A 21034-nucleotide genomic window follows, 5' to 3' on the forward strand; every position below is an offset into this window, starting at 1 on the left:
GAGGTCCATGTGGCGCCGTAGGTGGGATGCCGGCGTCCTGAAGGCAGAGGCCCTGGCCCTCCTTCCCTGCGGCCTGGGCATGGCGTTCTCCCAGTCCCACGTGATGGCCGCCCGGCGGCACCAGCACAGCCGGCTCATCATCGAGGTGGACGAATACAGCTCCAACCCCACCCAGGCCTTCACCTTCTACAACATCAACCAGGGCCGCTTCCAGCCGCCGCACGTGCAGATGTAAGTGGGCGGCTGGTGGGGGGACCGTGAGGGGTGTGGGCAGTGGTGACCGCCTGCGCGGGGCTCCGGGGCTCGGATCCCCCTCCTGGCTGCTGGGCTCAGACTAGAGGAGTTCTGGAAGCCGAGGATCCCAGAGGCTCCAAGTTGGGAGGGATGGATGAGAAGTGGCAAACCGATGGCTTGGCGGCTGAATCTGGCCCGTTGTCCTGTTTCATTTGGCAGGGAGAATGTTTGACAAGTATTTAAAAATGAGGTGATTTCACATCAAAATCCAGACTTCTGGCATCGCTTTTAAAAATCAGAAGGCCTGGCTGCCCCATGCCCACATGTGGTCCTGGCCGCATCTGGGGCTGAGTTCCAGCTGCCCCTCTTGGTGGTTGGGTTTGTGACCCTTTTGTAGAGATGGGGAAACCGAAGCCAGGAGAGGGCAAAAGACTTGCCAGAGGTCCCATGGAAGGCCAGGAGCTGGGTCTTAGACTGGCTCTCCCCGACCCCTAGCTCCCTTGCCTCTCGCCCAGACCCCCAAGCTTCTGTTGAGAAAGCAGAGATGCTTTTCCAAAAGAACTGGAGAGTCCCACGGCTGCCTTCGGGGCTCTGATGGGAGATAGCAGGGGTGCCCGAGCCCTGAGGCCCTGGAGGGTGCAGACTTGGGCCATCTTGGATCAGCACCAAAAACTCGTCCCCGACGCCTGTGCTTGGACGAATCTTTCCTGTCCTTGGATTTTCTCTGAGTCCCAGAGAGGTGTGGATGGCATGGGGTGGGGGCGGATAAACTCCCGGCCCTGTCCCAGGTGAATGTGTTCATAGAAGACCCCTCCTCCTTGTTCCCGGGTGCCCGAAGGACGTAACAGGCCCAGAGAGGAGAGGGGAGCCACCCAGCCCACACAGCTAGCAGGCCCCAGAGCTGGACTCGAACCCAGGCTGCCTTGGCTCCAGTTCAGGGCTCCCTTACCTTCAGCAGCCTTTTGTTATGATGTCTGAGATGTACTCACTTCTAGCCCGAGAGGTCAGTCATTTGTCAGCTCGGTCTTGAACATTCTTGAACATTCTCCTGGCGTTTTTGGGGTGCTTGCCTTGTGCTGGGCCTGGGGTGTGGACGAGCCCTTGGAGAGCGAACAACTCCTCAGTGACGGCACGGGGTGCTCAGAGCTGAGTTGGGGGTGCTCCGGCACTGGGGGGCTCCACGGAGGCTCTCCTGATCTCCAGGCCAGGTCAGATGCCCCCATGAGGCCCCCCACTCCCCCACTCCCCAGCTCCCTCTAGGGCCCCGAATGCCATCTGTAGACAGCAGTGTCCCGCCACTGTCCCTTTGGAGAGACTGGAGAAGCCAGCAGGTAGACCCCAGAGAGAAGGAGCGTGGGGGTCTCCAGCCTGGGCTGGGAGGTTGTCGTGGTCTGACTGCTGCCTCTTCTCACTGTGTGGTCTCCTCTGGGACCCGTCCTCCTTGTCAAGGGCAGGTGTAGAGAGATCATTCATCAGGGAAAGATTCCGGAAGGCAGGCAGCCACCAGGCCTGGAGGTGGGCTCCAGCACTGGGAACACCCTCTTCCCGTGGTGCTTGCTCCGGAATCCAGAATCCGTGGGGGCTGCAGGGCTGACCTTGTCAGTGCTGCCGACTTTATTTTTGGTGGATTTCCATTGGGAAACTGCATCTGATTTCCTTTGTGGGGCTAGCCCGGCAGCCTTGGGCTGGGTGGATGGCCTGGGTCACAGGCACGCTGCTTCTTGGGTGTTGGGGGACCTTGAGGCCTGGTGAGGGCTCTGCAGGGAGGGAGGTTTCCTGCTTTCTTCCCTGGGCTAGGCTTTCTCATGGCTGGGTGGGGTCAGTCCTCCAGCTGGATGGGTTGAGGCCCAAGGTCCCTAGATTCAGGGCTGGACTCCCGCCCCAGCCGGAATGGAATGAGCATCTGGGCCTCAGGCAGAGCAGGTGGGGTTGATGGATCTGCCTGTTTGCACGCCCATCTCAGAGGGATCCCGGGCACCGTAGATAATAACCACAGGTGTTAGTTTGTGAAGTCGACTCCGACTCATGGCAACCCCATGTGTACTGAGTAGAGCTCTGGTCCATAAGATTTTCAAGGCTGTGACCTTTTGGAAGCAGATCTCCAGGCCTTTCTTCCGAGGTACCTCTGGGTGGGTTTGAACCACCAGCCTTTTGGTTTGTAGTTAAGTGCTTAACCGTTTGCACCACCATGGCCAGTAACCATAGAGAGCCGTCATTACCGGGGCCAGGCCAATGCCTGCCTTAGGGAGCACCCCGTCCCTGAGAGAACAGCCAGCCAGGGAGGTGACAGGGGAGAGGGGGTCCAAGGAGGCCCCTGCCAGCCTTGGGGGTCAGGGGAGAACCCCTGGAGAAGGGGACTTCTAGGTTGAGACCCAGAGAAGGATGAGTGGGGGGTAGCAAGTTGGGAGGGAGCATGAGGAGGGGGCGGGCCAGCAGGTCAGAGTCTGAGGTGGCTGCGAGAAGGGGCGGCTGGAGAACTGGACAGAGGTGCCCAGCTGGACAGAGCTGTCCATGCAGGGGCCACTGCAGGCCCTCGTTGGCCAGGCTGTGTCCCAAGGAAGGGGAGTAAATGACCGAAGGAAAGCATGGTTATTACCCCATTTAATCAACGAGCAACTGAGGCTCCTACATCACGTGTCCGTCCGTTCAGTCTCTGAGCAGCCACGTGGCACACTGGTGAGGAACGCTGCCTTCGAGCTGGCCCGCTGCATTTGAATCCTGGCTCCACCCTGACCTGTGGGGCTCATACCTCTCGGTGCCTCTGTGCCCCCACCTATAAAATACTGCTGAGAGTAATAAAAATAAAAAACCAAACCAGTTGCCACCGAGTCAGTTCTGACTCACGGTGACCCCACGTGTGTCAAAGTAGAACTGTGCTCCGAAGGGTTTTCAATGGCTGATTTTTTCAGAAGTAGATTGCCAGGCCTTTCTTCTGAGGTGCCTCTGGGTAGACTGCAACCTTGAACCTTTCGGTTAGCAGCCAAGCGGGTTGACTGTGTGCACCAGCCAGGGCTTTGCTAATGGTGATACTTAAGAGTTAAACAAGCAGGTCCACAGAGCAGGGCCAGGCGGTGTCGCTAACGTTCAGCGTTATTAGCACACGCCAGGCCTGGGCTAGGTGCGCGGGACACACCAGTGGTCAGAGACACACCCCTGCCCTCGCTGACATCTGATGGGTGACAGACTGTTAGCAAAGGTGACGAAAGTGCATATCAGCACCTGCCGTGGAGAGAAAGTTTAGTGGCTTTCCCGTGATGTCACAGCTGGGCCAGGCTGAGTGAGGGGTCACACCCAGCCTGCACTGCTCTGGGTGGGCTGCCACCTCCCAAGGGGGGCTTCCATGGGCAGCAGGGCTCAGAGGCAGCTGGGGGTTTGGGCAGGTCCCAGAAGACCTTGCATGCACTAAGCTCAGATACTGGACTCCTGGTCCAGTGTTCCCTCGCTGCCTGCCAGGCCACTGGGCTTTGAAACAGAACTTTGCACAAAGCTGGGCAAAGCTGCTGTGAGGACGTTCCGGGGAGGGCTGTCACTACCCCCCTTATTCAGGCTGCACGCCCTGAGTGTGGGCTGCGTGAGGGTCTCAGTCTCCACGCCCTGAGCGCGGACTGCGTGCAGGTCTCCGTGGCGGGTTGGCTGCTTCCGCCCGTGGAGTGAGGCGGGAGCACAAGGCCCCTCCCCGACCCGTGATTGGTGGCCGCCCTGGGCTTAGTCTCTGGGGCAAGGGAGCAAGGGCGCTTTATTGAATAAATCCACAATTAACATGTAATGATAACAGTGATGGTGCGAACGTGGCCTCCGAGCCCGCCATGTGATTTATGCAGTTGCCTTCAGAGACCTTGCCTGTAACGAGGCTGCCGCTGCCCGAGTGATGAGTCTCCAGAACTGAGCCTTGGAGACCGAGACCCTGCACTCTGGAGCTGGGAAGCCAAGTGGCAGCCCCTGGGTGAGTGGGCAGCCAGGCAATGGCCTGGGGGTCGGTAGGAAGACAAGAGCGAGTGCGGTGAGGGTCTGTGGTATAGTCCCTCGTGGGGAGCCTGGTGTAGTAACTCCTTTGCCAGCCTTTAAAAGCAGCGGTGGTGACGGAGACATCAGCTGTCCCGTTAAAGACTCTCTCTCTGAGCACCTCAGGCTGCACAGGGTTCTTGAAGGATGTAGCCGAGGGAGAGAGGGTCCTACTGTGCACCAGGCCTGGACTGTCCCCTTTGTGCACATTGTTCCCAGCCCCCAGCACTGCCATACCAGCACCCTGACCCCCCTTCTCCAGATGAGGGAACCGAGGGTCCGGAAGGTGAGCTGAAGAGCCCGGGCCTGGGGGAAGGGGCAGAGAGCTGGGATTCACTCTGAGACCCTTTGGCCCTCAGCACGTCGTCCCCTAAGAAGACTCCAGGAGGCGCTGTGACAGCAGGCCTGGGGAAGTGATGGTGTTGGGGCGGGCCAGGGGCAGGGCAAGGGAAGATTTCATCCTGCATCTCTCTCCCACTGGGCTCCATACTCTGCGCGCCTCATTTCTGGGACGTTCTATTCTTCTTCCTGCCTCGGGTAAAGGATGCTTCCTCGCTCTGCCTTGTTAACACTGAGGCATCCGTGAACTCAGCGCAGGTGTCACTTCCTCGGAACGGTAACTGGGTCACACCCCCACCGCAGCTCTAGGGACTCAGAGCTGCCTCCCTTGCTGGCCTACCTCTCAGTTTGTGTTGTACATTACTCTGCGACCACTTCCCAAGCGTCATTGCCCTGCTCCAGCATGGGGCTGTGCCCCAGAGCCTGCACTGTGACGGAAGGGGAGGAGAAGGGAGAGAGCACAGGTAGGCAGCAAGGCCCAGCAAGAGAGTTGGGGTATCAAGGAGGGCTTCCTGGGGGCAGCGGCATCACCCTGGGCCTGGAGGGCGAGCAGTGCTCTGACCTAAGGGGAGCTGGTCGTTCAGGTGAAAGGCTGGGAGGCGGGCAGGCAGGGCAGGCGGGGGACATGGGACCGTGTGGTTGGGGTGGAGGGTCTGCACCTCTTTGTCACCTTGGAACCAGTGGTCTGTCTGTGGCGGAGCACTGCACAGGGAGTCCGGGAAGCTGTTGTGCAATACTGAGCCATCTAGGCACTGCCCCGCCCTGGGCCTCAGTTTCCCCATTTGTAAATGAGGGGCCTGGACTAGTCGCCCCTGTACCCGATGCCCAGTCACACAGCTGGACACGTTGTTGAGCCTTGATGTCCTGAGTGGTCCTCTGGCCTGTGTTTGTGGCCCCATCTCCCCAGGAATGGGATAAGAGGGGCAACAGCCTCCGCTTCTGGTGCCTGGCTGGGGTTTGGATGCCAGGAGTCACACTTCTAGCGAGCTGAGTGTTATGGCAACAGGCCTGAGACCGGGGCCGGGGCACGCTTTCACTGCAGGGTCAAAAACCACAAAGGTAGTTTTGCAGAGTTCTCACAGCCAGAGAGTGAAGGGCCGTCCCTGTCATGCGTAGGTGGATGGAGGCTGGGGGGTCACGGGACACGGGAGGAGGCCGCAGAGCCGGGCCCCAGCCCAACTCTGGGTGCCGTGGGCCATGGTCTTTATCCTGCACTGATTCAGCCACCAGGACTCCCACTGGGACATCCACCACCACGGTGCAGGTGTAGGAGACTGTCGGGGGAGGCGGGGACAGACTTCAGAGAGCTGTGGCCTGGCGTAGGGCCACCCCAGCAGGCGGGAGCTCTGGAGAAGTTGAGTTTCGCTCCAGGGAACATGGAACATTTGTTTCTCTACCTTCTCCCTCGTCCCCACTGAGCCTTTGTTTTTCTTGTCATATGAAGGTTCTGGGGCTAGATGCCCAAATGCTTGTTAGTGAAGACTCAGGTTTGAATTCTACTCCGTTGACTTACTAGCTTGGACTCTGGGCATGAACCCTAACTTGTCTGGGCCCCAGTTACCACTCAGGCTGTTGTGACTCAGTTTTTAGTCCGGGTTTGCCACTGCATGTGTCAGAAACCCAGCTTAAATTGTGTTTCTTGCTTACATGATTAGCTAGGAAGGTCAGGTTTGGGGCTAGCTTCAGGCACAGCTGGATCTAGGAGTTGAATGATGCTGTCAAGCCCTCTCATCTCTTATACGCTCTCTCTCTCTCCATGTCTCACCCCTTCTTGCTTTTTTTCTTGCTTCCAAACATAAGCAGGGTTTCTGTGTGCTCCCCATGGGTGCCCTTCAAGAACATCTTGTCCACAAGAGTGTCCCCAACATCTAGCAGGTGCCAGGCATTTAGGGGGCACTCAGTAAGCACTTGTCCATTGATTGATTGAATGAAATGAGGTAGGGCCTGATGTGAGCTCTGGAATAAAAAAACAACAAATTTTAGCTCCACTGGTTTGCGCTGAGAGCATGGGCAAGTCGGCCTTTCTGAGCCTCAGTTTCCTCATCTGTAAAATGGGGACACCCAGAGTGCCCCCCACAGACGGTCATACAAGGGTGAAGGAAGTGAATTCTGTGAAGTGTTTAGCACATAATGAGCTCTCCATGCGTGGGAATTATTGTCGATACCATTACGGTTGCTCTTATTTCAAGGTTGAGCATTTGTTACAATCCAAATAGCCGGAGGACTGTGCAGGGTAATAAAAGTCTTTAGTTTTTTCTCTGGGGATTATTAGGTTTGCATCTTCATAGTGCTCAGAGCCTCGGGGTGTAGGGAAATAAGAACAGTTAATTAAAGCGCTCAGCCCAGCGCAGGCCCAGCCTGACGCAGGCCCCCGGAGCACGCACGGCGGATGGTGGGCTTGTTGTGGGCGGTGGGAGCTGCGGCCGCTTAGAGCTTCTATGCTAAGGGGGCTCTCTGGGGGAGGGGGATGTTGGGGCCCGAGTTGGGTCTGGGGGTGGCATCCCTGTCTCTCCCTTCTTTGTCTCTCTTTATCTCTTTGACTTGGTCTCTGTCACCTCGTAGCATCTTCGCGACCTCGGCTCCTTGGCCAGCTGGGAGATTTCCTCTGTGCTTCTTGGGCCAGATTCCGAGAAACAGACAGACAGGGAGAGATGGGGGGAGGGAAGGCGGGAGGGACAGAGGGAGCGGCTGATTGGCTCATTTCTGCTTCTGGGTCAGGCCCTAAGCCGGGCCCTTGGCCAGCCCAGTAGTGACTGGCTGTTCTTGGTCCAGTCAGCTTGTGGTGGGCAGGATGTGCAGGTGGACCCGAGGCCAGCTTTACCTGCAAGACTTTCTGTCACTTGTGGGGGGTGTGTTGGGGGCTCCAAAGGACAGAGGAGTGGTGGGAATTACTACGACGGAGATTTCAGCTTCCAGGCCAGCTCAAGCACCATCTCCTTCAGGAAGCTTCCAGGGCCCCAGGCCAGCTGAGGGCCTTCTCTGGCCCCCAGCCCCTCTGCTGCCCCTTCGAAGCTGGCGACCTTATTGTCACTGTCCTGCCAAACCTGTCTCTGCCATCAGTCTGGGGCTTCCAGTGGACAGGGGTCCAGCCTGATTCATCCCTGTGTCTCCAACATTGAGCTCAGGGGTGGCGCACAGTAGGTGCTCAGGACATGCTGTTGTCGAATGAATGAATGGGTGAATGAATGAATGAAGAGGGCAAAGGAGGAACTCCCAGCGCCTTCCTGGCTGGTCGCTATTGGACATTTTCAGGGAGTGTGACTCTTCCCCCAGTCCCTGTCACTCCGACCTGCTGGGATCTAACTCGGCTTCACAACCCCCAGAAAGGCCCTAGTGTGTGCCTCTGTGGTTAGGGTGGCCGGCTCGGCGCCTCCAACGACGCGGATTGAGCGTGTAAAGCGCCCTGCACATTAGCATGCTGAACCCACGCTTCTCGTAAGGTGTTAATTAAATTTCTTCGAAGTATATTGTCTGAAGGAAAAAAAAAGGATAATTAGAAAGATGTCTTTAAAAGTATTTATGTAACTGATATGGCACCGCTTTTGGTTTGCCGCATAATTAGATTTAAACACAACTCCTCGAGCGGCATACTTATCTGGAGGGTGCTGCTCGTTGAAATGTCATTGCATTATTTTTAAGAGTTTTGAACCTGCCGCGATCATGCAACTGGGAAGGCAAAGAGTCCTGGGGGGAGCCCTGCCCTGGGAGTTGGGGTGCACCTTGCTTGTCCTTGTCTGTTACAGGAGTGGGCTGGGGTGAGCTCCTGAGGAACAAGAGCTGACGTCCATCTGGGCAGCCCCTTGTAATTGTCCGAGTGTCCCCATTTTACAGATGAGCAAACTGAGGCCGAGTGTTAGCTGAAGGTCACACAGGAGTGATAAGTGGCAGAGCTGGAATTTGAACACTTGCTTCTGATTCCAGGACCGTGTCCTTACATGACTCTGGAAGGCCCTTGTTCTAAAAGTGGTGAGATCCTCTCCCAGTTTTGGAAATTGCCACCCACCCTGATTTCCCTCCATGTTCATGGGAAATGGCCCCTTTCGAGATCGCTCCCCTCGAATGCTGCGCGTGTCTGCATGGCACGGGGAGTCTGCTCTTTCAGTGAGACCATGGACTTGAGTTCATGCATTTTCAGTGTTGAGACATTGCCCCCAGGGGGGTGGAAACTGGTTCTTGGGGGAGTGAGAGATCTCACTCTTTTTGTGTATAAAGCCTAGGTATACAGACGGTGAGATGGTGGTGGTTCTGGGGTAGAATCCTCCCCTTCAATGCGGGAGATTCCTGGCCAGTGCACCTCGTGTGCGGCCACCACCTGTCATGGAGGCTTGTGTGTTGCTGTCATGCTCGGAGCTGTGCCACTGGTACTTCACATACCAGCAGGATCACCCGTGGTGGACAGGTTTCAGTGAGCTTCCAAAGACAGAGTAGGGAGAAAGTCCTGGTGATCTACTTCCAAAAATCAGCCAATGAAAACCTTATGGATCATGACGATCTTATCTGCAACTGATCGTGCGGATGGCACAGGACCTGGCAGTGTCTTGTTCTGTTGTGCGTGGGGTCACCATGAACGGGGTGCTGACTCAGTGACAGCTAACAACATCTGTAAGTACAAAAACATATACAATGTCTCTGTGATGTTCAGATTTCAGGGGCCGGGGCAAGTAGGAAACAAAAAATCTCAAGAGGCCCCTTAGCTGAGGGGGTAATGAGTAGAAGACCGAAACATTCCCTTTAGTCCAACAGCGGGTTAGTTATAATAATACAACAGGTTTGTTATAATAACAGGAACCCGTGTGGGTAGGAGGCCAGGCACTGCTGCAGGTGCTGTTCACCCATTAGTTTGTTTAACCCTCACAACAACCCTCTGATGTGCCCATGTCACAGAGGAGGAAACTGAGGCTCCAGGAAAAATGTTTGCCTGGCTAGTGAGCGCAAGAGGCAGGATTCCAACTGGGTGGGCCCGACCTGGAGGCTGGGGGTGCAGTGTATGCTAGGGGAGGGGGGTCAGTGCATGTTAGGGTGGGGTGGATGTGTGTCAGGGTGGGGTGGGTGCGTGTCACGGTGGGGTGAGGGCATGTCAGGGTGGGGGGAGGGCGTGTCGGTGGGGTGAGTGCGTGTCAGGGTGGGGGTGAGTGCGTGTCAGGGTTGGGGGTCAGTGTGTGTTAGGGTGGCGGCTCTGTACATGTTAGGGTGGGGGCTCAGTCCGTGTGGGGGTTGGGGTGCTCTGAGTGAGCTTGGGGACCCAGGAGTGGGTACATTGTGGGAGCATCATGGGGGTGGGAGGACACGGGCCCTGTGACCCACATGTCCCCTCTCCCGCAGGGTGGACCCGGTGCCTCATGACGCCCCCAAGCCACCCGGCTACACCCGCTTCGTCTGTGTCTCCGACACCCACTCGAGGACGGATCCGATCCAGATGCCCTACGGTGACGTGCTCATCCATGCTGGCGACTTCACGGAGCTGGGGCTGCCGAGCGAGGTGAAGAAGTTCAACGAGTGGCTCGGTAGGTCCCCCACCCGGCCCACCGTGCAGGGTCAGGAGCCCCTTCTGCCTGTCAGCCTGCCTCCCTGCTCTTCCCGGTCCCCTCCTCGGCCTCTGTCTGCCTGTTCACCTCCCCTGGGAAGCCCCCTGAGCACCCAGACTGCTCGGACCTTTTCGGGGGCTCCCCCTTGGCCTCACACTTTGGGGGCCACACCTCGGGCCTTTCCTGGCCCAGCACCTGTCTTGGTTGTGACTTTGGATTCGTTTGTGGGCTATTCCCCAGGCTCTTTGTCCGCTTCTGTGTCCAGTCCCCGGGGCTGGGAGAAGAATTCATTCAGCAATTCGTTCAGTCTTTATTGTTGGATGAATGAATGGCTGAATGAGTGAATGAATGGATGCCTCTCTGGACACGGTGATGTCAGGGCTGGTCTCAGCTGGTTCCCAGGGAGGGGCAGCCTTGGGACTCCGTGGTCTTACCAAGGGGCCCCAGGGAACCAAGTGGGGGCCATGATTTTCACGAACGCCCCTGGCTTTTGTCTTTGGCTTCTTGCTTTTTTCCAAAATAAGAAAGAAAGAAATCTGGGGTGTCCCCAGGAGCAGCCACCTGCCTTGGGATCCGGAGGCACCTCACAGGTGACGTCTCTGCCCTCACCCTGGGGACAGATGGATGCCCACGGGTGGCTGGCCTGCTGCTGTGGAGGCGTGAGTGTGGGCGGTCACCTCTGTGAGCAGCCCCTTGCAGCTGCCAGATGGTCCCCACCTCCCCAGAGTGCCCAGCTCTGTGGTTGGCTGGGGGCTGGCACGCAGAGGGCTGGAGCAAGGCAGGTCGGCCGCGGCGAGGGACAGGCCCAGCTTTGCCAGTCGAGACAAATATTTACAAGCAAGGCCTTCCCCTCTGCTTGGCAGGCTTGGAGCTTTAAATATTGATTTTTCAAACGGGAAATTCTAATGATAGCTCCGTTTGGACTGAGACGTGTGGAGATAAGAGAGGGCTCCTGCAGGGTGGCTGAGGCGGGGGAGAGTTTGGAGGGCCTGTCCAGGCCTGGGCGGCCTCCTCTACAGGGGACCTGTCTTTGAGGCTGGCTTCATATCCCACCTCGGCTCCTTTGGGTCTCTTGGCTGACTCAGGAGTCAGTTTCCATGGCAAATCTCAGCAGTCACTGTTGGCTGAGCACCTATTATGTGCCAGGTATGAGGAGGCAGCCTCTTTGCTCCCTTGCTTACATCTGGAAACAGCTGTCTGAGGTGGGTGCTATTTTCATATGTGTTGACAGAGGAGGATACGGCCTGCCCAAGGTCCCCAAGGGTGGGAACTGACTCTGGTGTACACCCCGGCCCTTGGCGTGCTCCTGCAAATCTTGATTGAGTGACTGAGCCAAACCACTGAATGTGAAATGGCTGTGGGCACCCAGGGCTGGGGACTCACAGGTCAGGGCGGTGGTGGGTTTCCGTGGGGACAGGTGAAGGCCTCGCGGGGAAATTGGCTCTGCCCCTGGGCTTTGACGCAGGAGGTGGGTGTCTGCCCCCAGGAAGGGAGCTGTTGCGGGCAGACACCTGGTGGTAGGAGCTTGAAAGAAGGAATAATGTGGTGTGGCTGGAGCAGGGGGGCTCGGGAGGACGTGGTGGACCCGGAAGGAAGGACAGGGCCTGATCATGACCATATTCTGATGGTGAGTGGGACCCAGGGAGGGCCGGGACATTTACATGAAAGTCCTCTCTACCTGCCCCTTGGAGTCCCTGACTGGTGCGAACAGTGAATGTGCTTGCTGGTAACCCAAAGGTTGGAGGTTCACGTCCACCCAGCGGTGCCTCGGAAGAAAGGTCCTGGCGATCCACTTCTGAAAAATCAGCCATTGAAAACCCTGTGGAGCACAGTTCCACCCTGACATACATGGGGTCGCAAGGAGTTGGTATTGACTCGACAACACTGATTAACTATCTCTTAGCAGACGGAAGAACAGCATGCCACAGGAACGGGGGGGCCTTTTTGGTAATTTGCACTAGCTGTTTTTTTGTTTGCCTGGGTTATTACGAGTGAGGGATGTGAGTTCACAAAGGGGCCTTCCTTTTTGCTGAAGGCTCCTTGAGCCAGGGCCTGTCCTCTCTGCCGCCTTGAAGTGTTTGCAGATGTCAGTACTTGCCACTCCGGTGACAGTGTGTTTCGAAGATCAGGAGCTGCGCCTTGGATTGATCAACGGAGCCGAGGCCTCTTTGGAATTTGCGCGTGAGTGAGAGCTTAAGGAGAAGCTGGTTTACGGAAGCCCATTTGCCACGGGCTCTTGGGAACTTCCCTTCCGTGAGCCGGCGTTTCAAGCCCCCAGGGAGGAGGTGGTTGTGGCCTGGAGATGCGCTGTGCGCTCATAGGGACACCTGGACAGATGGGTTTTTATATATGTTGTTAGTTGTTGTCGAGTGGGCTCCGACTCATGGCGACCCGCGTACAACAAAATGAAACGTTGCCCGCTTCTGCATCATCTTCACGATCCCTGGCACGATCGATTCCACTGTTGCAGCCACTGGGAGTTTTGAGAGCCTTCCAACGTAGGAGGCTCATCTTCCAGCACTATACCAGACAGTGTTCCGCTGTGATCCGTAGAGTTTTCATTGGCTAATTTTCAGAAGTAGAACCCAGGCCTTTCTTAGTCTGGAAGCTCTGTTGAAGCCTGTCCACCATAAGTGTCCCTGCTGGTATTTGAAATACCGATGACATAGCTTCCAGCATCACAGCAACATGCAAGTCACCCCAGTATGACGCACGGACAGACTGGTGGTGGTTTTTATATCTAGCTGGTGTTCCCTGAGCATTTAGTATGTGCTGGGTGTTAGCTAGTTTGTGTGTGCTGTTAGCTCATTTAATCCCCCTGGCAATGGAATGAGGCAGGGGTTATTGTTATCCCCATTTTACAGAGGAGAAAACCAAGGCCCAGAGAAGCAGAGTAACTTGCTCAAGGTCACACAGCTAGTAAGTGGCAGAGCTGGGATTGAAACCCAGGCAGTCGGACTCCAGAACTGAGCTCTTGGCATCTCCTTTGTATTGCCTCTCTTGTTCTTCTCGACCTTCAGAAAACTCTCTGACTTGAGTTAAAGGGAGTACCTGCTGGATGAACTGAAGGTCTGGCCGCTAGTACATGTTAGGGTACAGCAAACAGATGCGGTGCTGGAAGTGCTCACTTGTCTATGCCAGGAAATTTGGAAGATAGCTACCTGGCCAACCGACTGGAAGAGATCCATATTTGTGCCCATTCCAAAGAAAGGGGATCTAACAAAACGTGGAAATTATTGAACAATATCATCAATATCACACAAAAATAAAAGTTTGCTGAAGATCATTCAAAAGCGGTTGCAGCAGTACATCGACAGGGAACTTCCAGAAATTCAAGCAGGATTCAGAAGAGGACGTTGGACCAGGGATATCACTGCTGATGTCAGACGGATCCTGGCTGAAAGCGGAGAATACCAGAAAGATGTTTACCTGTGTTTTATCGACTATGCAGAGGCATTTGACTCTGTGAATCATAACAAATTATGGATAACATTGAAAGAATGGGAATTCTAGAACACTTAATTGTGCTCATGAGGAACCTGTACATAGACCACGAGGCAGTCGTTTGAACAGAAGGGGATACTGCGTGGCTTAAAATCAGGAAAGGCATGTGTCAGGGTTGTATCCTTTCACTACACTTATTCAATCTGTATACTGAGCAAATAATCTGTGAAGCTGGACTGTGTGAAGCAGAATGTGGCATAAGGATTGGAAGAAGCCTCATTAACAACCCGCGATATGCAGATGACACAGCCTTGCTTGCTGAATGTGAAGAGGACTTGAAGCACTTACTGACGAAGATCAAAGACCACAGCCTTCAGTATGGATTATGCCTCAACATAGAGAAAACAAAAATCCTCACAACGGGACCAAGAAGCAACATCATGATAAGTGGAGAAAAGATTGAAGTTGTCGAGGATTTCATTTTACTTGGATCCACAATCAACGCCCATAGAAGCAGCAGTCAAGAAATCAAACGACGTATTTCAGGGGACACATCTGCTGCAAAAGACGTCTTTAAAGTGTTCAGAAGCAAAGATGTCACTTTGAGGACTAAGGAGCACCTGACCCCAGCCATGGTATTTTCAGTTGCCTCATATGCATGCGAAACCTGGACAGTGAATAAGGAATATGCCTTTGAATTCTGGTGTTGGCGAAGAATATTGACTATCCCATAGACTGCCAGAAGAAGGAACGAGTCTGTCGTGGAAGAAGTACAGCCAGAATGCTGCTTAGAAGGGAGGGTGGCAAGACTTCTCTCACATACTTTGGACATGTTATCAGGAGGGATCAGTCCCTGGAGAAGGACGTCATGCTTGATAAAGTAGAGGGTCAGTGAAAAAGAGGAAGACCCTCGAAGAGATGGACTGACACAGTGTCTGCAACAATGGCTCAAATATAGCAGTGATTTTGAGGATGGCACAGGACCTGGTAGCGTTCCGTCCTGTTGTACGTAAGGTCTCTATGAGTCGGAAGTGACTGGACCTCCCCTAACAACAACAAAGATCTGGACATCGCTGTTTGGGGCCAGATGCTCGACATCTACTTCCTGCCTGGATGATGTGGCAACCACTTGACCTCTCTGAATCTCCGTGGCCTCGTTTTAAACGAGGGTGGCCAGGCTCCTGTGTCCTGCCGACCACCAGAGGTTGTTCTGAGGCTCCAATAGGATGGATGAAACAGTCAAGTTTTCTAAAGTATAAAATGCTGCATAAATGTGATTATTGCTCCTAGGAACTGGCATTTGCCAGATCAGGGCTCCCCTCGGGGTAGGGGACACGGGGCTGCACAGGACAGGGGACATTTGATCTGAGTCTTGAAGTTCAGTACAGGGAGAAGAGGGAGTGCATGTGGACGGAGCCCCTGGTGGCGCAAACAGTTAACGTGCTCGGCTGCTGACTGAAAGGTTGGAGGCTTGAGTCCACCCAGAGGTGCCTCGAAGAAAGGCCTGGTGATCTGCTTCCAAAAAATCAGCCATTGAAAAAAAACCCTGTGGAGCACGGTTCTACTCTGACACACGTGGGGTCACCGTGAGTTAGCGTCAGCTCGACAGCAGCTGGTTCTCTGGGTTAGCGTGTGCACAGATGGGGAGGTGTAAAGGGGGTGGGCTTTCTGAGAAACGACGTGTGTTCTCACTTGTGCCAACAGTTCACACACACACACACACACACACACAGAGAGAGAAAAGACTGGAAGGAAGCATTCATTCCTCCATTCAGTGTGCCTCACCACGACCCCACTGTGTGCAGGCCTGTCCCAGGCACTGGGGAAGAGTGGGGAGCCAGCACATATCCCGGCGAAGGAAGACAGTGGGTCAGTAATGAGACACGGAAGCAGTAAGAGAGTTGTCAGAGAGGGTGACGAGTGTCTGCCGAGAACTGACATGGGAGATGTGACGGTGACTTGTTCAGCTGGGTGGTCAGGGAAGGCCTCCCAGAGGAGGTGCCCTGGGGCAAGGTCTTGTGCCCACCTGGGGGAGGAGCCTTCCAGCAGAGGCCATAGCTGGTGCAAAGGCCCTGGGGTAGAGGCAGAGAGGAAGAGGGAGCGACTGGGAAACAGCAAGGGAGGAGTTCACCGAGGGAGTTTGGGGAGGAGGTAGGCGCCGGTTCACGCAGCCCAGTGGGACGGGGACAGGATTTGGGGGTTGATTCTAAGTGTGAAAGGGGTTCAGCGGGTTGTGTGTAGGAAGTGTTTTCCAAAGCCATTCTGGATTACAGTGGGAGGGCAGACACAAAGAGGCCTGTGAGGCGAGGCCTCGTTCTCAGCACCAGCCCGTCAGCCCCCGGGGCCCTGGATGGCAGCCGTGGACCCGGGAGGAGTGGGAGTGAGGGCTGGGAGCCGGGGCACCCGACCCAGGGCAGCATGACTGATTGCCCCCTGTGGGTGGGACACAAGGGGCTCCAAGGGGACAGTGCGGCTGGCCCCTGTGCCGGGCAGGGCAAGGCTGTGATGGTGAGTGTGGCCCATTGCTGTGGCAACGGGGGACTTGGGGGTGGCCGGAGGAGGCTCAGGGAGTGGAGGCCGAATTGAGGATCTTAGGATAAGTCATTAGAGCTGAGGCTACAGGTCATCTGGACCCAACCAAGGAGGCCAGTTGTCCCAGGTGGGCACAGGTGCTGAGGCCAGGTGGAGAGGCTGCGCTTGCAGTACCCGCCTCCGGTTGTGGCTATAGGGGCCGCCAGCTGACCCAGAAGCCCTGGTGCCCCCACATCTTCCCCGAGGCCAGCATGCCAGCCCGGATTCTGCTGCCTTCCCCGTGAGTGACAGTCATACCCCCAGAACTGTCAGTTCACGAGCCTGGATTGGCAGGATGCCAAAGAGCTGGCCGCGGTGACTGACAGGTGCCCTCCCTGCCACCCTCACTCTCCTGCTGTGCTCCGCAGCCTGGCCGCCAGCCCTCAGCGCCACAGTACCCTCAGGAGTGACCCCCAGAGGCCGCAGGAGGGCTTGTTCTCACCCTTCTGTCCTCGCCGCTTTGGGGCACCAGGCGCCTACACCTCACAGCATTGAGCTCTTCTCCAGCATCTCTGGGCGCCCCCTCCTCCAACTGCTCCTCTATCCTCCTGGTCCCTCCTCCTCCTCCTCCCAGGCATCCCTGAGCCTCTCCATCTCCTTTCCAGACAATGCCCACGCAGACTCCTGCCCCCACCCGACCAGCAGGGCACCTCCATCCACCCGCCCCGAGGCCCAGCCTGTACAGCTGCTCAGCCCGCCCAGATGACACCTCCTCCCACTGTCTGCCGGCACTGCAGATTCGTTACGTCACGAACTGAACCCCTAAACCTCTGACCCATCCCATTAGCTGTGTAACCAGGTGCCACTCTCCTGCGTGGCACTGAGACCCAGAGCTCTCTGTTCCCCCCTCCCCTCCCTCGAGGCTGATGTCAGCTGGCATCTGTTGTCATCCTGGCCCCACTGTTGTCCATCCCGTGTCCTACCTGTCCCACCCACTGTCCCCCTATTCGTTATGTCACCTGCCGAGCCGCTGCCCTGCCAAGCTTCCTTTCCTCCTGCAGGATCCTGTGCCGTCCAGGGTGGAGACCACGCCTGGTTCCCCTGGGTCCGCAGAGCCAGCCCAGGCTCCAGATGACCTCTGAGTGGAGCTGGGAGGGGTGGTCCCACAAGGAGCCCGTTACTTAAGTGGCTTTACCCTCTGCAGAATCGGGCCAGGGAGGAAGACGAGGGCCCAGTAATGGAGTATTTAGAAGTTATAATTAACTTTTTACTGGCGCTCTAGCATAAAACGATATATAAGACAATATAAAACGGGTCCAAGGATTTTGTTAAATAGAGCTAGGTCTTTTGCAAGGAAACCCTTCATTAAAATCTGTGAGGAAGGAAGGAGAGGGAGGGAAAGGGAGAATTCATTGCAAGACGGTGTCTTTGGTTCTGCCCTCATTTGCCACTTGTGTTGGAGGCCCGAGGCCCTGGGGGAAGGGTTGGCTGCAGAAATGGGCCGTTCTGCTTCTTTGCAAGGGAGCCCTGGTGGCACAGTGGTTACGCCCGCTTGGCTGCTAACCAAAAGGCTGGCAGTTCAAACCCACCAGCCAGAGAAAGATGTGGTAGTCTCCTTCCATAAAGATTTACAGCTTAGGAAATCCTCTGGGGCAATTCTGCTCTGTCCTATAGGATCGCTATGAGTTGGAATGGACTCCACAGCAAAGGATTTGGTTTGGGTTTTGGCCTCTTTGCAATTCAGTTCAAGAGCGGGTGGAAGGAGCACCTTCTCGGTGCAGGTGGAGCTCCAAGTGGAGGTGAGGGGTCAGGTGGGGACCTCTCCTGGCCCAGCTGGGGCAGGAAGCTGGTCACAGCCACAGACAGTTCTGTGATTTGTAAAAAAGACACATTTTTTTCAGCTGCAGCTAGAAGGTGACCACTCCCTTCTCCTCCCCTCGCCCCTCCCAGGCAGCGGCTTCCCAGGGAGGCCGTGCCCTCAGCCTCGCTCTCTTTCTATGGGATGAGGGGACCCCGATGTGGAGAGTTGAGCAGTCTGTGGCTGTTGGACCTGGCAGCCCCTGCAGTCTTGCTTTGCCTTTGTTTTTTGATTTTTTTAACCTCCATCTGCACCCTGGCCCCTTCCCGCCACCCCCTCTCATGGGACAGGCTCCCTCAAGTGCTCAGCTCTGCCCCTGGGTGCGTGTTACGACGCGTTGCACACAACCTGTCTCTTACTTCTCATGTTCCAGTCTGTAAGACCTCGCCACGTGGCCGTCACTTCTGATGCCCACTGCGGGGCATCCCAGAGCATGTCACAATTCGTGTATCAGGCCCTGGAGACAGTCCCTGGGCGGCCCCACTGTTCGTACACGTTCTCTGTCCTGTATGGGACTGCTCCGGGGTGCACGGCGGGCGTGGGGCGGCTGGGTCATCAGGCAGACACTCTTGTTTCCCCAGGTCCTGCTGGAACTTCTCCCCTCCCCTGTGTGGGGTGGTGCGGTGGTCTTCCCCAGGAATGGCCGAAATCCTCAGGGAGTTAAGCAGCTCCAGACTCCAGGGACCTTCCAGATCAGTCGGAATCAACTCCACGGCAGTGGGTTTTTTTTTTTTCGGTAGTCACAGTGGCCAGCGTGACTGATAAACAGGGTCTTTGACTGGAGAGAGAACGAGATCAATGCTCAGATAAAAAATGGATCAGTCGTGCAGCAGAGAGGTTTGGTATTCGTCTTAAAAATTAATTTTCCGTATTCCTCATCAAAAAAATTCCTCACAAAGCGAAATTGTGTTTTAGGGGCTAAAAGGGAGAAAATTAACTTCTAATAAAGATGAAAAATCTAGAATTCTAAGTTGTAGTCAAGCGATTTTGGCCAGCCGTAATTACAGTATTTTCATGTTAATGTATAAACCCTTGAAAGGTGTGTTTAAGTGCTAATTATCTGTTTACAACAGAATGGCTTTGAAATGAAATGAGACTCTCTGGTGTGTGAGGGGATTTCAAACTGATGTTTTGCAATAGTGTTTCTTTTCTTTCTTTCTAAGACCATCATCCTAAAACTCTCTGCCTTAAATAAAAAATAATAATAATAAAACTATTTTATAACAAGGTGGAGATGTACTTCTCTGGAAAGATGCAGGCTGTCTGAAGGTTCTTCCTGGGATTTCTTTTGTGTATTATGTTATTTGTTCGGGCTTTTTGTTTGCTTCTTTATATCCCGTCTTGTGTCAAAGGGTTTGAGATGGTTTATAAAAACAAGGTTGGTGAGATGGTAGAGTATCGATGATAGAGTTGTTGCTTGTCGGTTACCGTCGAGTCGGCTCTGTATAACAGAACGAAATGTTCCCCAGTCCTGATCATTGCCCATCTTAATGATCACTGGTATGTTTGAGCCCATTGTTGCGGCTGTTGTCATTCCGTCTCATTGAGGATTTCCCGCATTTTTGGTTCAGAGCTTGGCTGCTAATCAAAAGGTTGACAGTCTGAATCCACCACCTGCGCCTTGGAAACCCTATGGGGCTGTTTCTACTCTGTCCTATAGGGTCGCTATGAGTCGGAATCAACTCGATGGCAATGGGTTTGGTTTTTTGGTTCTCCTCTACCAATCATGATGTCCATTTCTAGAGATTGGTTTTTCTTGATGTCATGTCCAAAGTAAGCAAGATAAATTCATACTCAGGGTTAGAAAAAAGAAATTAGGGCAGCTCAGAGGGAGGGCCTAGAATATTGACACCCAGGTCACACAGGCTGCATGGGCTCTTTGAGTTGGGAGCTTCCTGGGGGCCAAAGTGAAAAGAGAGATGTATTCGGCCAATGTCTCTGATTCTTCGGAGGATGATTGTCCCAGCTCCTCTGATAGATCCTTCCACTGTAGCCTGTTTGATGCCCCCCTTATTTGTCTGTAGGTTCCTCGAGGACTAGACCTGGGTCCTCGTCATTTTTGAGCTTTGTGTGGGACTTTGTAAAGATTTTTGGATTTGAATAATCAAATCAAATATTTCATTAGTGTTTGCCAGTATGTAAAACATAACCCTGTCTGTCATTCCTTTTGTGCTTTTTATCTCCGCCTCTCCCTTTTGGATTGATTGAAGTCTCTCTTTTTCCCCTCTACTGGTTTGGAAATTCCACATTCTTTTTCGATTCATTTAGTGGATACTCATAAATTTTTGAATATACTTATCCAACTTAACACAGTCTGGAATTAATCAACATCTCCGTCCTCCCCGAAGGACTCGGGAGCGCAGCTGCCCCAGCCCCTCTCGGCACCATCTCATGCATCTTTGCTGTCTGGTGTTTCACTTTCTGACTCGTTTGTAACCCTGCCCCAAAGTCGTCATTGTCCGTATCATTTGTTTTCCAGTCCACACTTGATTGGAAATACCCACATTTGTTTACTCAGGGGATGTTTGCCGAGCACTGTTAGGGCGTGGTTCTAGGCATGGCGCTGTAGCCTCAGATCCTGCTTCTGTGAGGCTGACGTTTAGGGGGAGAAGACAGGCCGTGGACAAACAGATCTATAATCTGTAAGGGGGATCAGGGTAAGGGAACAGGGAGTAATGGCAGGGCCAGCCCCTCTGATGAACAGAGACCTGGTTACCACGGTTACCATGGAGTGAGCCAGCTGTGCTCTTGTCTGGGGAGGGCGTTCTGGGCAGAGGGAGCAGCCTTGAGCCTGGAGTGTTCATGGTGCATTTGAGGACTAGCAAGGAGCCCAGGGCCCGAGCGAAGCAGAGGCCAGAGGAGGGTGGGGAACAAGGAGGGCAGTCGTGTCCAGGGGGGAATCGGGTGGCTTCATGTAGGAGATAGTGCTTGAGGTAGGCTTTGGTGTTTGGACAGTGTTTGGACAAGTGAAGACACTGGGTGCAGACCTTCTAGCTTGAGGGTCTTGAGGCTAGAGCTCCTCCTTGCTGTTGGTTTGCATGCATTCATTCATTCAGTAAACATTTACTGAGCACCTGCCTTGTTCTAGATCCTGTGCTCGGTGCTGGGGATACACAAAAAA

At 54.7% G+C, this 21034-nt stretch overlaps 1 protein-coding gene across 1 annotated transcript in view; it reads left to right on the plus strand.

Moving 5' to 3' along the window:
* The first annotated feature begins 6 nt into the window (after window positions 1-6).
* Window positions 7-21034, plus strand: part of MPPED1 (metallophosphoesterase domain containing 1) — an 85308-nt gene continuing 64280 nt past the window's right edge. Inside the window, exons 1-2 of the mRNA XM_004379995.1 lie at window positions 7-231; window positions 9898-10079. Of these exons, the coding sequence (XP_004380052.1) occupies window positions 8-231; window positions 9898-10079 (406 nt within the window). The 5' untranslated portion in view covers window position 7. The remainder of the gene's footprint in view (window positions 232-9897; window positions 10080-21034) is intronic.

Source organism: Trichechus manatus, unplaced genomic scaffold (genome assembly GCF_000243295.1).
Source record: "Trichechus manatus latirostris isolate Lorelei unplaced genomic scaffold, TriManLat1.0 scaffold00069, whole genome shotgun sequence".
Classification (NCBI taxonomy): domain Eukaryota; kingdom Metazoa; phylum Chordata; class Mammalia; order Sirenia; family Trichechidae; genus Trichechus; species Trichechus manatus.